Source organism: Balaenoptera borealis (genome assembly GCF_965194805.1).
Source record: "Balaenoptera borealis genome assembly, chromosome: 7".
Lineage (NCBI taxonomy): Eukaryota > Metazoa > Chordata > Mammalia > Artiodactyla > Balaenopteridae > Balaenoptera > Balaenoptera borealis.
Genome location: NC_138864.1, coordinates 125,749,504 through 125,763,932, shown reverse-complemented (window position 1 = coordinate 125,763,932; position 14,429 = coordinate 125,749,504). Strand labels below are relative to the sequence as shown.

Sequence of the window (14,429 nt, the reverse complement as noted above, 5' to 3'; positions counted from 1 at the left end):
TCCCCAACCAGGGATCGAACCGGCGTCCCCTGCATCGCACGACGGATTCTTAAGCACTGGACCGCCAGGGAAGTCCCGGCACAAGAGCTTTTTTACTCTCAGATGGAACCCAAAGACTGCTATCCCAGCAAAGTTTGAACAAACCTACTTCTCAAAGGTGGGCCGTACGATGCCCTGTCCTGTCCTAGAGAAAATCCAACTCTAAGCCGGCTCGAAACGGCTGCCTGACCGTAGGAGACGTAACAACCGACGACAAATGTCTTCCGAGAATTACCTGCATGTCTCCTCCCCCGGTGACTCCTCTTCTCCCCTCAGCTGCTGGAACCTGGCCTCTGCCCGCATCCTCACCGAGAACCCAGGGGCCACCTCGACCCTCGTCCTGGGTGACCTCTCGGCGTCACCTGACACGGCTGATGACAGCTGTCTCCCCTTGACTCCCAGAGTGTTCTTTCTCTTCTTTCTTCGCCTGCTCCTTCCTGGCTTCTTGGATGGTTAACTTTGTGTGTCAGCTTGGTCTGGCGCCAGCACCCAATGACTGACCCACACTGCAACCTCGGTGTCGCTGTGAAGGTACTTTGCAGATGTGGTCAACGTTAAGAAAAGAGTGCCCTCCCTAACGCGGACGGGGCCTCTTCCAAGGAGCTAGAGGCCCCGGGAGCAAGAATGAGGCGCTGCCCGAGCAAAAGGAGTTGCCCTCAAGCCCGACACACTCCCGTCAGGGTCTGTCCCGGTGCCCACGTGAGGCCGGGCCCTCCTTGGAGGCTCAGTGCACATTTGCTCAACATTGTCAAAACGGTGTCAAAACAGTCACCATCGGCCCCTCCTCACTCTCTCATAACAGTAAGCCTCTGAAAGTTCCTCTCCACCTGGCAGGTCAGTGCTCAGCTGTGACATCACTCTTCCCTCCCCAGCGACACACGGATCCTGCCATTTCTGGACACGTGGGCAGGAAGCATCAGCTATGGGGGTGAGCGTGGCGCCGGGGCTGGACCAGCAAGCCCTGAGCCTGCTCCGTCCACCACCCCGCCCGCTCATCCGCTCACACGTCAGGCTGCACTTGGGATCTCACCTAATAGAAGGCCTACTGCGAAAAGGGGTGAACAAACCAATAACGTCTTAAAATGTGTATTTCACTCTCTCAAGTATTAAAGATATTTCAACTCGTTCACCATTAAGAATAAAAATACACATATAACTCACTTTGCAATAGCTTCTCTGATTTAAAAGGTATTAACATACTTATATATAACCCAATTCAAGCAATCTGTTCCAGAAAAATCATTCCTTGAACCGTATCAAGATGCAGTCTCGTCTGCTTGACAAACACAATGAATGAGAATTTTTAACAACTCCCAGCCCGCTGCCAAAGCAGGTCTAAAAATACTTAATTGCCAGCCCCGCTCTCCCTCCTGGACTCGCTCCCCACCACCCTCAGTACCACCCTGGGCTCCGCCCGGAGCAGAGCTCTGCAGCCTCTGCCCTGCGCCCGCACTCCCACCTATGCCAGGTGCCCTCCCCCTGGCTGGCATCCCCACCTCCTCTCTGCAGGCCGAGCCCTCAGACCAGCTCCATGCCACCTTCTCCAAGGCTTCCTTGAGCCCCTCTCATTAAATTTCCATGACACCTCAATTAACAACATTTAGCTTGTGGTGGTGGTTCCCGTGAGAATTATTTCGGTATTATTTTTAGCTTTTTTATAAGCTCTTGAAGACAAGAGCCATCTCTTATACATACTTAAATCCTCTAAGTTAACAACAATAGTGTCTTGTATTTAGTAGAGACCCAGCTGCATTACAAAGCAACTCAAAATTGGCTTTTGCCCTCGAGTAAAGCATGAAAGCTACTAAACGCTGACTAACCCCAGAGTGAACTAGTTGCTAACAGTGGTTCTCAATTTAACTGCACGTTAAAATCATCTGGGAAGCTTTTAAAATCTGGATGCCCAGAACAATTACATCAGAATCTCGGGGGGTGGGACCCAGACATCAGTATATTTTAATGCTCCTGGGGTGACGCCCACGGACAGCCAGGGCCGAACACGTCTCGTTTCAAGCAGCAACTGCTGCTGGCAATGACTTGGCTTCGTGGGGAAGTCACAGGCCTCCAAGACTTGGCTCTCACACACGAGTCCCCTCCAGACCCGACCTCCATCATACTGAGAGACTGAACAGAAAAAGGGGGCATGGGAATACCCTTCTGATCTACAGGCCAGACTGAAATAAAAATTAGATTATAACTCCTTTTGTCCACAAAAACCCGTTTTAAGTTTTTGAAGATTCTAAATTTTCAAAGCCACATTTTATTCTCCACTGACTTTTTTCTTGTGTACTAGCCTGAGGAAGGTGTTAACTCAAGGACCAAGAAGGTCTCGGGTGTTTCCTCCTGCTCGCTTCACCATAAGAAACTCCACCTACAGTTCCCGAGACTGAGCCTGGGAAACATAAGAGGTCCAGGCCCGACTGGTCCAGACGGCACCTCTGGGAGCAGGTGAGGCAAAGGGGAGACACCTTCCTCTGACGCTGAGCAGCAGACCTCAGGGCACCAAGCAGCAGCCTCAGAACCCTTCCTGCGGGGCCTGTGGGCTCCCCTCTGGCTGGTTCGGCCCCCTCAGCCGCCCGTCTGAGCCTGTGGGCACTGCGGGGACAGTGCACGGAGGCAGAAGTCAGGAAACCAGCCTCCTGGAGGGGCACCTTGCCCAGGCACGGAATCCAGCAGGGCTCAGCAGACGGGCTGCTTCCCCTCGGCAATCATGAGTTTCTTTGGGTACGAACCTGCTTCCTACTTCTTTAGTGGTTACTGAGTACTTTTTTAAGTCCCATGGCAGGTGTCTGAGACACTGACAAGAGGGGGCCCAGCAGGTAGGAAGAAACATCGGTAACAGAGGAGGGAATGACAAAGTAACGGTAAGACTGGAAAGACATGCTACCTAAAGACACGTGAACACAACTCTCCAGAGCAAGACGCCCACGTGTTCTGCAGAAGCACTTGTATGTAGTGTGTCTCTAATTACTTTCAAAATCCCACAAACTGTACATCTGTGCATTTCATGAACACAGATGTCGCAGTGGAAGGTTCTTTCCACGGCAAGCTCGTGGCTAAACTCTGGAGGAGGAGGCGGAGGAGGGGGAGGAAAGCGGGACCAAAAGTACAGAGTGAATCCGAAGAACAAGGCCGCCCGCCCGGGGTGCTGCCCCGGGAGCCCGGAACACGGGGTGACAGCCTCTGGAGACGAGGGGGCAGAGCAGTGGCCGGCGGGGGCCACAGGGCCCTGGGGTGAGAGGAGCCTTTCCCAACAGCAGCCCTGGCTGCAGTCAGTGAATGAGTGTGTGAGGCCTGAGCCGGAAAGTGTGAGAATCGCACTTCCCGCCTACGTCCCCAAAGCCTGTTTTCATACACAAAGTTCCTGGGAACACAACCCCTTCTGGTCACTCGCGTGTTCTCTGGCAGCAACACAGACCGAACGGCCCACAAAGCTGAAAATACTTACCATCTGGCCCTTTGCAGAAAGAGCTGGCCAACCCCTGGTCTAAAACCACCAGGGGAAAAGCACGACGACAGCCATTACCTGGCAGGCAAACACGCAGGAAAGGGCATTTTTAGGCTTCAATATTACACTTGCATTCACTCATCAAGCCCTTTGTTTTGGAAACAAGTACCTTTCGTGGTGGCCGTGGCAGAGGTGCCAGCAGACAGTCCTCACCCTCCCCACGCCCAGGGCTGGCAGTGCGGCCGGGCCACGTGGCAGCGACGGGCCACGGGCGGGAGCCAGGTGCCTGCCAGCCGCCTCGCAGGGGACAGTCCGTGAACACACAAGTGAACGTGTGCTGCGGGCACACCGGGGTACAGAGCCCGACAAAGGAGAAACACACGGCCCACCCCGTCAGCCCCCCACCAAGCCTACTGAGATCCTAAACCACTCACAAGGCTGCCGTAACTCGGCCAAGGTCCCGCACAGAAGCACTCACACGGCTGGCGGGGCAGGGCCCAGCGACCAGGGCCAAGCAGAAAGCCCTCGAACGCCTCAGGGAAGAAATGACTTTTCCTGGGGGTGAAGCGGTCGGGACAGGGCTTCTCTCTTTGCAGAATCGTCTTCCTTCCACATTTTACATAATCTTCAGTGTGATGTGGTGGAAAAAGCACGAGCTTTCAAAGGTGTGGCAAGTGGACTCAAAATCCAACCCTGCCACTTCGCTAAGCGATCCTACCCGGCGCTTAACCCCTCTCCAAACTCAGCTGGCTGCTGGACAGCTACATATAAAAGAATGAAATCAGAACACTCTCCAACCCCACGTACAAAAATCAACTCAGAATGGATTAAAGACCTAAATGTAAGACCAGAGGCCATAAAACTCCTAGAAGAAAACATAGGCAGAGCACTCTTTGACATAAATCATAGCAATATTTTTTGGATCTGTCTCCTAAAGCAAAGAAAATAAAAGCAAAAATAAACAAATGGGACCTAATTAAACTTAAAACGTTTGCACAGCAAAGGAAACCATCAATAAAACGAAAAGACAACCTACTGAATGGGAGAAAATATTTGCAAATGATACGACTGATAAGGGGTTAATATCCAAAATATATAAACAGCTCATACAACTCAACATGAGAAGAAACAAACGACCCAATCAAAAAATGGGCAGAGGATCTGAACAGACGTTTTTCCAAAGAAGACATACAGATGGCCAAAAGGCACGTGAGAAGTTGCTCAACACCGTTAATCATCAGAGAAATGCAAATTAAAACCACAATGAGCTGTCACCTCACACCTGTCAGAATGGCTATCACCAAAAATACCACAAAAGCAAATGTTGGAGAGGGTGTGGAGAAAAGGGAACCCTTGTGCACTGTTGGTGTGAATGTAAATTGGTGCAGCCACTATGGAGAACAGTATGAAGGTTTCTTGAAAAGCTAAAAATAGAACTACCTTATGATCTAGCAATTCCACTTCTGGGTATTTATCCAAAGAAAATGAAAACACTTAACTCAAAAAGATATATGCACCCCTATGTTCATAGCAGCATTACTTACAATTGCCAAGATATGGAAGCAACCTAAGCGTCCATCAACAGATGAATGGATAAAGAAGATGTGGTATATATATATATATATATACACATACATACATACATATATATATATATATACACATATATACACACACACACACACACACACACACACACACAAGGGAATATTACTCAGCCATAAATAAGAATGAAATGTTGCCAATTGCAGCAACATGGATGGACTTGGAGGGTATTATGCTAAGTGAAACAAATCAGACAGAGAAAGACAAATACTATATGAGCTCTCTTATATGGGGAATCTAAAAAAGAAAACAAACTAGTGAACATAACAAAAAAAAAGCAGACTCACAGATACACAGAACAAACTAATGGTTACCAGTGGAGAGCGGGAAGGGGGTAGGGGCAAGACAGGAGTAGGGGATTAAGAGGTACAAACTACTATGTATAAAATAAACAGGCTACAAGGATATACTGTACCAAAACAGGGAATATAGCCAATATTTTACAACAACTAGGAATGGAATATAGCCTTTAAAAATTGCAAATCACTATGTTGTACACCTAAAACTTACATAATATTGTACATCAACTATACCTCAATAATTTTTTTTAGAAGTCCAAGACCAGTTTGCTCCATTTGACCCAGGTCCCTCTAGTTTTGCCTCCTTTTCCCATCTCTGGGGCTCAGGGCCATCATCTATTAAACAAGGAGCTCAGGTTACAAGGCCATCTCTACTTCCTGTAAATGTACTGAAAGTGAACAATCTGTAACCGTCGGCAGAAGTTTCCTTTCCGTTAGGATGAAATAAAGACTGAAGAGTGCACACCTGTCCCTTGCTTTCATGGACAAGACACAGCTGATGTTACGTGAGATTTAAGAAGCAGGGAGAACAAGGCATGTATTTTACTAAACTTACTAATACTCCCACCTTTCTTGCACATTTTGTTGGAGGAGAGAGCTGTTTAATTAAGGACATGTAACAATAAAAATAGAATTATAATTTGTTTTCACCCATAAAAAGTTGTCTACATAGGAAAATGTTTGCCAATAATAAAAATAACATTTGTTAACTATAAAATTTCAATATTAAAACACAAGAAGTAGAAGGTAAAAGTTATGCATCTTCCACCCCCAAAGATATTTTAAGAGTTTAGCATTCATTCAAAACCTTTTCATATATATATGCAAACTATATTTTTAAAGAAAATAATACTACGTGTAAACTTTACAACTTGCTTTTTCACTTAACAATGTACACTACAGACATCTTTTCATTTGAATTTACACTGATTCACCTCATTCTTTTTAAAGACTGCGTAGTATCCCATTGTGTAGACGAAACAAAATTTATTAAGCCCTCACTCCCGAGCCTGGTATGCTCCTCTTTAAACTCAGCTCCCTGGGCTGAGAAGGTAAGACGGGGCAGAGGCTGAGGGCTGAAAATTACATGAGTATTTTCTACCTGACTGCTTCATTTCAGGCTCTGACCTCTTCCTGGCAACAGCACATTTGGCACGAACCTAAATACGCATGAAGCAAGACCAGTGAATCCATGGAAACCATGAGGGGAAGGATACCCTTCATCTTTCCATCAATACGTAGGGTTAAAATTGTCCAGTTTAAAATACAGCTGGCCAGGTAAGAATAAAGCCACGAGAATACTTAAACACTCCTGGTGAGCTGAGTCCTATTTCCAAACATTTAAGTCATCTCCACTCCAAGAAAAATATTTCGCCAGTATGCTGGCCTTTAACAAATCCTGTGAGACAGGAGTGAAACAGGAACATCTGCATACTGACGTTAAGAACCTATTATTCCAAGAATGCTGGGCCTTTAACTGTGGAATGAACCCGAGCACCTTACCCAGGCAGCTTATACCTTATACAGCGGACGACGGACATCGATGGGGCAGTTCTGTATGACTTCATCAACAACGTCCGAGATGGACTCCATAAAGTCTGGGTTGGCAAACTGAATTTCACATAAATATAAGAGAAACATTACACATTTCTCTCAATAACTTGTTAAAAAAGTAACTTTCACAAATACAGAATGTACTATACCTTTAAAACCGTCCCACTGGAATGACTATGTCAAATGTTCATATGTCAGAAGAACCCAAGTGACTGTGCATGGGGTGATGGTGACACGTGCCCTCAGGAGATGACGCGTGTGGGGTCAGCAAGGGGAAAACATCAAAGAGTAGCAAAAACAGACCAGCTCTGTGTTAGGACACACGGTGAATCCTGCTGTCAGAGTGTGAAACGCGTGTGCATGATGTATGTGACATGTAATGAAAACGCTGCGAGTATAGAGTAAGTATATCACTTATGAATGTTAACGTCATGAAAAAACTAGCCATGATATAAGAAAAAAATACAGTCAATGAAAGATCACACTGTAAACCTGAGCTAGAAGCCTGGGGAGGGTTCAGGGGGGTGGCTTTTAAATGAAACAGTCAGTATGGTAGCAGTCATGTCACTGAGTAAACAGTCTTGGATTCAATTCCGTAAGTTAAATAAGTTAAAGTATAAATAATTCAACTTAAAACAATTTTAAATACACTTTAAAAATCAAGGAAAGCTTTAACGTACTCAAGGGGAAGAAGGTAACATCCAGTTCCTCACCAGCTGTTCACTGGACATTTTCGGTTTTATGTCTATTTTAAATCAATAATATCAAAGGCGTGATTATTAGATTATAGTAAGGCATACATTGTGTGCCATTTCCCTATACAAAATGGTCATACACATCTAAAAACAGGCAGCAGTTTGTAACCTACCTATCAAATGTAAGCTGAATTAGGCAGAAAAATATACCAAAATACAAATAAAATCCACTTTATTTAAACCTTAAACTGTTGCCTCTTGATGACTGCTTCTGCCAAAGTAATAATAATTCTTTGTGACTATAGTTAAAATGATGATATCTGTAATTCCTAAAGCCCATCTAACTAATGGAAAGGTTAGTCCTCAGGGAGAAGCTTTAACTAACTTGCAGCAGGGAACACAGCAGGACCAACTGCCTGGGGTTAAAAACTGCAACTAGGATGGACCATCACCAAGGATTGAAAGGTTACATGTTACATGTTACCCGACTCCCATACAAAGGCAGACTGCATTCGGCCCCTGGGATTAACTAGTTTTCCTATTACTATGGATTAATTTCATTTCCATTATCTTCTATTGCTCTTAAAGCTTCTCCCTAATCACTCATTATCTCTAACGGAGAACCAAGTCTAAAGGGGGGCATCAGTCAAGCAGGCAACCTGCACAGGGGCTGCAAGAGCTGCAGCAGGTGCAGCGTGTACCCCAGTGTCCTCACGACAGGCGGCCTGAGAGCTGCTCAGGAAACCCCACTGGGGACTCTCCGTACACACACGAGGTGGCAGTATCGCTCCACACGTGCCATACCTCACACTCAAGAAGCTAACATCGTACCTCCGGGTGAAAGAAAATCTCAGGGCCCAGGAACCTTTCGTAGCCAACGTCTATAATGAACTTCTTCTGGTTGACTGCATTGATCCCCGTGTACTGTTTGATCCACTTCTGAGGATCCACATCATACTTGGCAAATTCCTTGACGATATCAGGGCAAATGTAACAGTACTTCTCCTGCAGACACACACACAGAGATGTCACCAGAGTCTGGCCTCTGACAAGTACCCAGTAACCCGCAGCATCAAACACCCTGAAATGAGTCCCGCCCACACGCAACTCCAGTGTGGACGCGTGGCCAAGCCTCATAGACTTTTCATGACTACGCTCTGGACCTGTAAATCTGCTTCCTTTGCAGCTCGGCTATGAACCTCAGCCCTACCCTATCAAATTTTGCTGCGTACCGTCTGAAGTGATGTCTAAAGGTACCCCTCTCCACACAGCGCCTGGCTGGGCACACACCGCCATCCACCCTGCACCAGCAGACCGCACTCCCCACGGTGAACGCGGTGGATCTCACCCCATGCCCACCAGGGCCCACCGGTGGGCCGTGAACCTGCTGTGCAGCCCGACACAGCACCGGTCATCGGCTCCACGACAGCATTCCCTGAGCGCCTAGGCACACGGGATGCGCAAGTGAACAAAACACACACAGACCGCTGCGCACTGGAGCATAGGCTCTGGCTGAGAGTCAAGAGAGTAAAGTGACAGCGTGATATGTAAGTAAATGACACAGCATGCTAGAAGGCGGCAGGTACCACGGACAAAAGAAAAGGCCCACTTAGGCGGGACGGAGCTGCCGTACGCCCACGCACGAGAACCCGCTCATGGTTTCCACCCCAGCACCGGACCAGCCTGACGGGTGGAAAGTGTCTCCTCAGCATCTGGTGACGCTCGACTGGGGATCTCTGGGTCAATCATCTGTCCTGAGAGCTAACCTCAGCAAAGCAGCAGGTGGCACTTGGGTGGCAGATTCTGAAAGTAAGCTGCCTGTGGGCAAGGTGGGCTTTGTTCAACACCAGGCACACAGCTGGTGCTCACTACACATTTTAGAAGGACCTCTGAAGGTCTTTTCATGGTATCAAGTTTAAAGTTTCTGAGAATCCCTGAAACAGATCCTAATACCATCCTTGATACACTTTGTCGAATTGTAAGCTACACAACCCTGCCTGTTGACAACAGAGCGAGTCAGTCCATATGACTTTAAATCTACAGACTGGAGACAGAAACATTACATTGCCTTAAGAGGCCTGGTCAATTTCTTAGGGCACCTCAACTGGCTTAACTGATTCGGTGAAGTGGGATGGAGCACAGCCCTGTCGGCCCTAAGTTCTGGACGCCCGCTGCAAGGACGGTGTGTGCCAGAGCCCACCAGCCTCAGGCCCACCAGCGACCCCGGGAGTAACAAGGTGCAGGGGCTCTAACCGCCCTTTCCAGGATCTCCTCCGTCAGGGAGAGAAGTGAGGCGAGAACGAACAGCAGGGTCAGTGCAGCTCACCTGGAGGGAACACAAGGAGTGTCTTCCACTCCTGACCTCCACTGCCGAGCGGCACACTGTTGGGGCCTGAACAGGCCAGCTCAGGGGTCAGGGTCAGAGCCGGACCCCAGAGAGTCAGCAAGTAGAGGAAATGCCTCCCAATCATCACGCTCAGGGATCTGCTCACCCCACGTCCACCCCGAGGGCCGGGTCCCATTTGTGAAAGAGGGGGTGCTGAGGGAACCTGGATCAGAGACCCAAATCTCCTTCCTTGAAGAAAGGCAAGGAGAGGAAGAGGGAAAGTTGGGGAAATATTTTATTCTAAAAAGAAAGTCTTATGTTGCTTCTACAACCTTCCCACCAGAAAGAAGGGATGGGCCCTGGTGCCTTGGCTGGGCATTCGCGGTGCTCCCGTCCTGGGCACATGGGGCAGCGGGCCCCTCCTCACAGGAGCCCTGACCACTGCCAGTGCGCCCGGGCTCAGAACACCTGTGCTCACCAAGAGTGGCGGGTGAAACGCGGGAGTCCCGCCCCCGCCCCATGCTTCCTTTCCTTTTAGCCAGCCCGGTCCTGGGCGCTTAGTGCGAGGAATTCAGGGAGCAGCGATGGGGGCGTGGGAGAACAGGCTAAACTCCTCTGCGGCTCAGAAGCTAAGTGTATGCTCAAGGCCGTGTGTCATCCCCACGTTTCAATTCTTCTCCAGAAACAAACAAAACGCTTGCTCTTCATCTATATGAAGATCACGCTTGTATTACTAAGAATCTCTTGCATTTTGGCTTAAAAAAAACACAATAATTTGTCCTGATTTTGCAACCTGAAAAGAAAGCTCCTTTAATCAGGGTCTGTCAACACACAGACTCATACAAAGACCAGACTGATGGATCAGGTCAAGCGGGCATTTTAAAAAGGGACCAATGAGCCATTTTTCTTCTACTCTTATTGATTTAATTTTAAAACCTCCTGTAACTTTTCCAGCATGGTAATTACAGTCTGGAAACTATATGTGGATTCTGTTTTATGCTTCCACCCTAGAACAGCATTGCTCTGAAGTGTAGTTCACAGGGCACAGAACCACAGACTACAGCTACTGGAAACCAGTTTGGATACGGGCTGACCTCACAGGATTCCTCACGGCCGCTGCTGCTGCCTGTTCCTTACTCTAGAAATGAACGTGGAGGGGGACGTGGGAGGCACATCCAGCTAACTCAAGGTTCCACCTATCAGGCGCCAATGAAACAATGCCGTACTGTGTAGGGCGCTCAACCCCAGCGCCCAGCCTCAGTCAGGCTGTTCTCAAGTATAGCTGGAAGCTCCACAAGCGTACACAGATCGAGACCCACATTCGTGGGGAGAGGGGAGGAAGGAGGGTGAGGGCGGGGGGTCTCAGCAGCAAGGGAAGCACCCAAACATCGTTCCTCTCTCACCCGCAAGCCGGCCGGCCGTTTGCTTCTGCTTTTACCTTGATGGCTTTGGCAGTCTCCAGCGACTGCTCCGGAGGAATCCCCACCTCCCGCTCCCTCAGCAGCTGTTGCATGAAATACGTAATATCTCTCCCTGCGATAGGGATGTGTTTGATGCAGCTCCCAATGACATACCCTTCTGCCTAGGAAGAAGAGGAGACAGACGGCGTGTGAGCGACTCCAGGAGAGAAGGGCTCCCTGGACGCTAGGTCAGTCTCCCGCCCCGCCCCGCCCGCGTCACTGCATTTACTGAGCCCCCACTCTGTGCACAGCTCGGGCCTGGAGGTCTTTTCAAACGACTGCAGGCACAATTCCGGTAGTAGAACCGGAGATGCCCCGTAAGCCACCAAAATGACGTCTTCGTCAGGAACGTAAAGAGAAAAAGCAAATAAAATGGCTCATTTCCAAAAAGTACTGCCGTTTGTCAGAACAATGGATCAATCACTTTTTTCTTCCTCTAACCAAAAGGAAGACATTTATCTATAAAATCATTAAAACAACTATAAATCCACCCATATTTGGTTAGCAGGCAGGACATGGACCCCAACCACCCGGACTCAATCCGGCTCCACGTCTGTGGGCTGAGTGGCCGTGGACACGTCGGGTAACACGTTTCATCCTCAGTTCCTTCATCCATAATATGGGGCAAACGGGGTTTACAGTACAGAATTCATGAAAACAGAGTAACTCCAGCTCACAGCCCTGCTTGGGACCGGTAGTTAGGTACTCAATAAACGGTCCGGTTTACTGTACAAAGAGCGGCACTTGGTAGGAGTGATTCTGGCCAGTTCACCCAAATGCTCTGCCGTGTGAGACCACGCTGGGAGGAGCTGGGATCCTCTCGCTGGGCCGCCCCCTGCCAGCGCCAGGAAGGGAGCTACAGCCCTTTGCCCGCGGCCCGCAGCTCGGCCCGAGGGCCCACACCTTTTAAAAGGAGCTATACACACACACCCCCCCGATATATGCGGAAAATATGCCTGAAATATACATAAATAACTAGTAACAGGGTTCTCTGAGCAGGGGGCCTGGAGGAGGAAGATGAGAGGAAGAGGAGGTCTGACTGTCCGCTGTGTGTCTCCCTGCGGGAATGGCGCCACGGAAGCCAGGCTCGGAGCCTCCGGCTGCTCCACAGAGCTGACAGTCAGAGAGAGAAGCCCTACCCAGCTTCATCAGGTAGAGAAGAAACACTCCGCGATTCCTGTGAAGCAGTGGCTTCTGTGCCAGGTGCCCCCGAGACAGAGGGACAGGAGTGACTCCATGTTTCGGGGGCCTCGGTTCTAACGATCGTAAGCACAGATACAGCTGCCAGTTAAGTTGCAAGAACAAGTCACTGAATTCCTCGTGTGCTTTCTTCTGATGTACCTACTTCTACAAGTAAGAGGAGGTGTGGCCTTTCTGAAGAGTCCGAGCCATTTATAAAATATTTTAAGATCCAGATAAAAGGTATGTACAAATTATTAAAATAATAAAGATCAACTTCAAAACTCCTAAGAATATGAATTCTAACACAAACTATTCACAATTTTTGTAATCCATGCCTTACATACAACATTTTCTAAAATGAATTCAACCAGTGTTAAGTAAGTATCAGCTTCATCACAGCATTAGATATATTAAAACAACCCACAATCCAACAACAGGAAAATAAGTGAGTAATGTTACACCCCCACATGATGGGCTATTATGTAGTTACTATTTTTTCACAGAATATTTAACCCTAGGAAAAAATATTCGGGATTAAACCAACATGCAAAAGATAATTTTAGGATTACATTGTACAATTAGAATAAAAAATCAGACATAGGATATTCCAATTTTGCTTAAAACGTGCACACATGTGTTTAAGAAAAAGAGCTTAGAAGGCTATACAACCAAAAGTATGATGCAGCCCTCCAGGTGGGTTTATGAGTCATTTTATTTTCTTCTTCACATTTCTCTATTTTGTCCAGATTTTGTACAACAAATGTAATTTTTATAATCAGCAAAAAAACTGAACTGAGAAACATAAAAACGTTGAACAACGGCTTTCTCTGTGGGCCTGTACACTGTGTGGCATTCGTTTTCTTTTCTTCTCCTCAATCAGATGGATGAGGAAGGCAAAGAAGCAGGGCCCACAAGCACCTCTCCGGACCTCGGTCTGTGCTCATCTTTGAGGGCAACGCTCAGAGAGAAGGCCGGTCAGCGTGACTCCTCAAGGGGCACGAACAGCTGTCACAGCCCACTAAGGAGGAAGTGCTCGGAGCCCGCCGAGGGGCGCTCCGAGCACAGAGGAGGCTCGGCCCCGTCTCCCTCGCCCCGCGGAGGGCACACTGGCAAGGGCGCGGGGACGACACATCGACCTTCCCCTGCAGTGATTCCTGGCCTTTCAGGAACTAAAGCCTTAGCCTATTAGTACATCATTCCTTCCACTTCCTGAAATGAAAACGGTGGCTCTTTTTTCAATTAAAGTAAATGGTTTAAAAAACAAACAAACCCAGTTTGCATTTTTAAAAGGAGCTATACACACACACACGCACCCCATATATGCAGAAAATATGCCTGTAATATACGTAAATAACTAGTAACAGGGTTCTCTGAGCAGGGGGCCTGGAGGAGGAGGATGAGAAGGAAGAGGAGGTCTGACTGTCCACTGTGTGTCCCCTTGCAGGCAGCTTCCATTCATCTTCAAAAAAGCAAACTTCAAATAATTCATTTAAATAGTCCACGGGACCGAAAGGAAAATGTAGACGTTGTCTCTGGACCCTGAATTAGGAATCACTTCTCTAATATTTTGAAAATTAAAACCAAAAAGTGACTCTGCAGAGCATTCTGCGAGTCAAAAGGAACAATCTCCCCTTCTTGGCTCTTAAATAAATTTGGAAAGACAAGAAGCGATTTCTCTAAAGCGTGAGCTGGCTGAAGCCGTCCACGTCGTGTCACAGAGCCCACCCTTCAGAGCGGCCGTGCACCACGCCTACTGATGCCCACGCTGACAGCTCAGAACGTAAGCCAGGAAGGCCCTCCTGGTGACGGACCCCCGGTGAT

General features: G+C 48.1%; 1 protein-coding gene across 17 annotated transcripts in view; it reads right to left on the bottom strand.

Moving 5' to 3' along the window:
* ACTR3B (actin related protein 3B) overlaps window positions 1-14,429 on the bottom strand; it is a 107,474-nt gene that overhangs the window by 49,964 nt on the left and 43,081 nt on the right. For all 17 annotated transcript variants that reach the window (XM_082398981.1, XM_082398989.1, XM_082398988.1 and 14 more), the window contains 3 exons: window positions 11,405-11,548; window positions 8,472-8,645; window positions 6,910-7,002 (listed from right to left, as the gene is read on the bottom strand). In XM_082398981.1, the coding sequence (XP_082255107.1) occupies window positions 6,910-7,002; window positions 8,472-8,645; window positions 11,405-11,548 (411 nt within the window). The remainder of the gene's footprint in view (window positions 1-6,909; window positions 7,003-8,471; window positions 8,646-11,404; window positions 11,549-14,429) is intronic.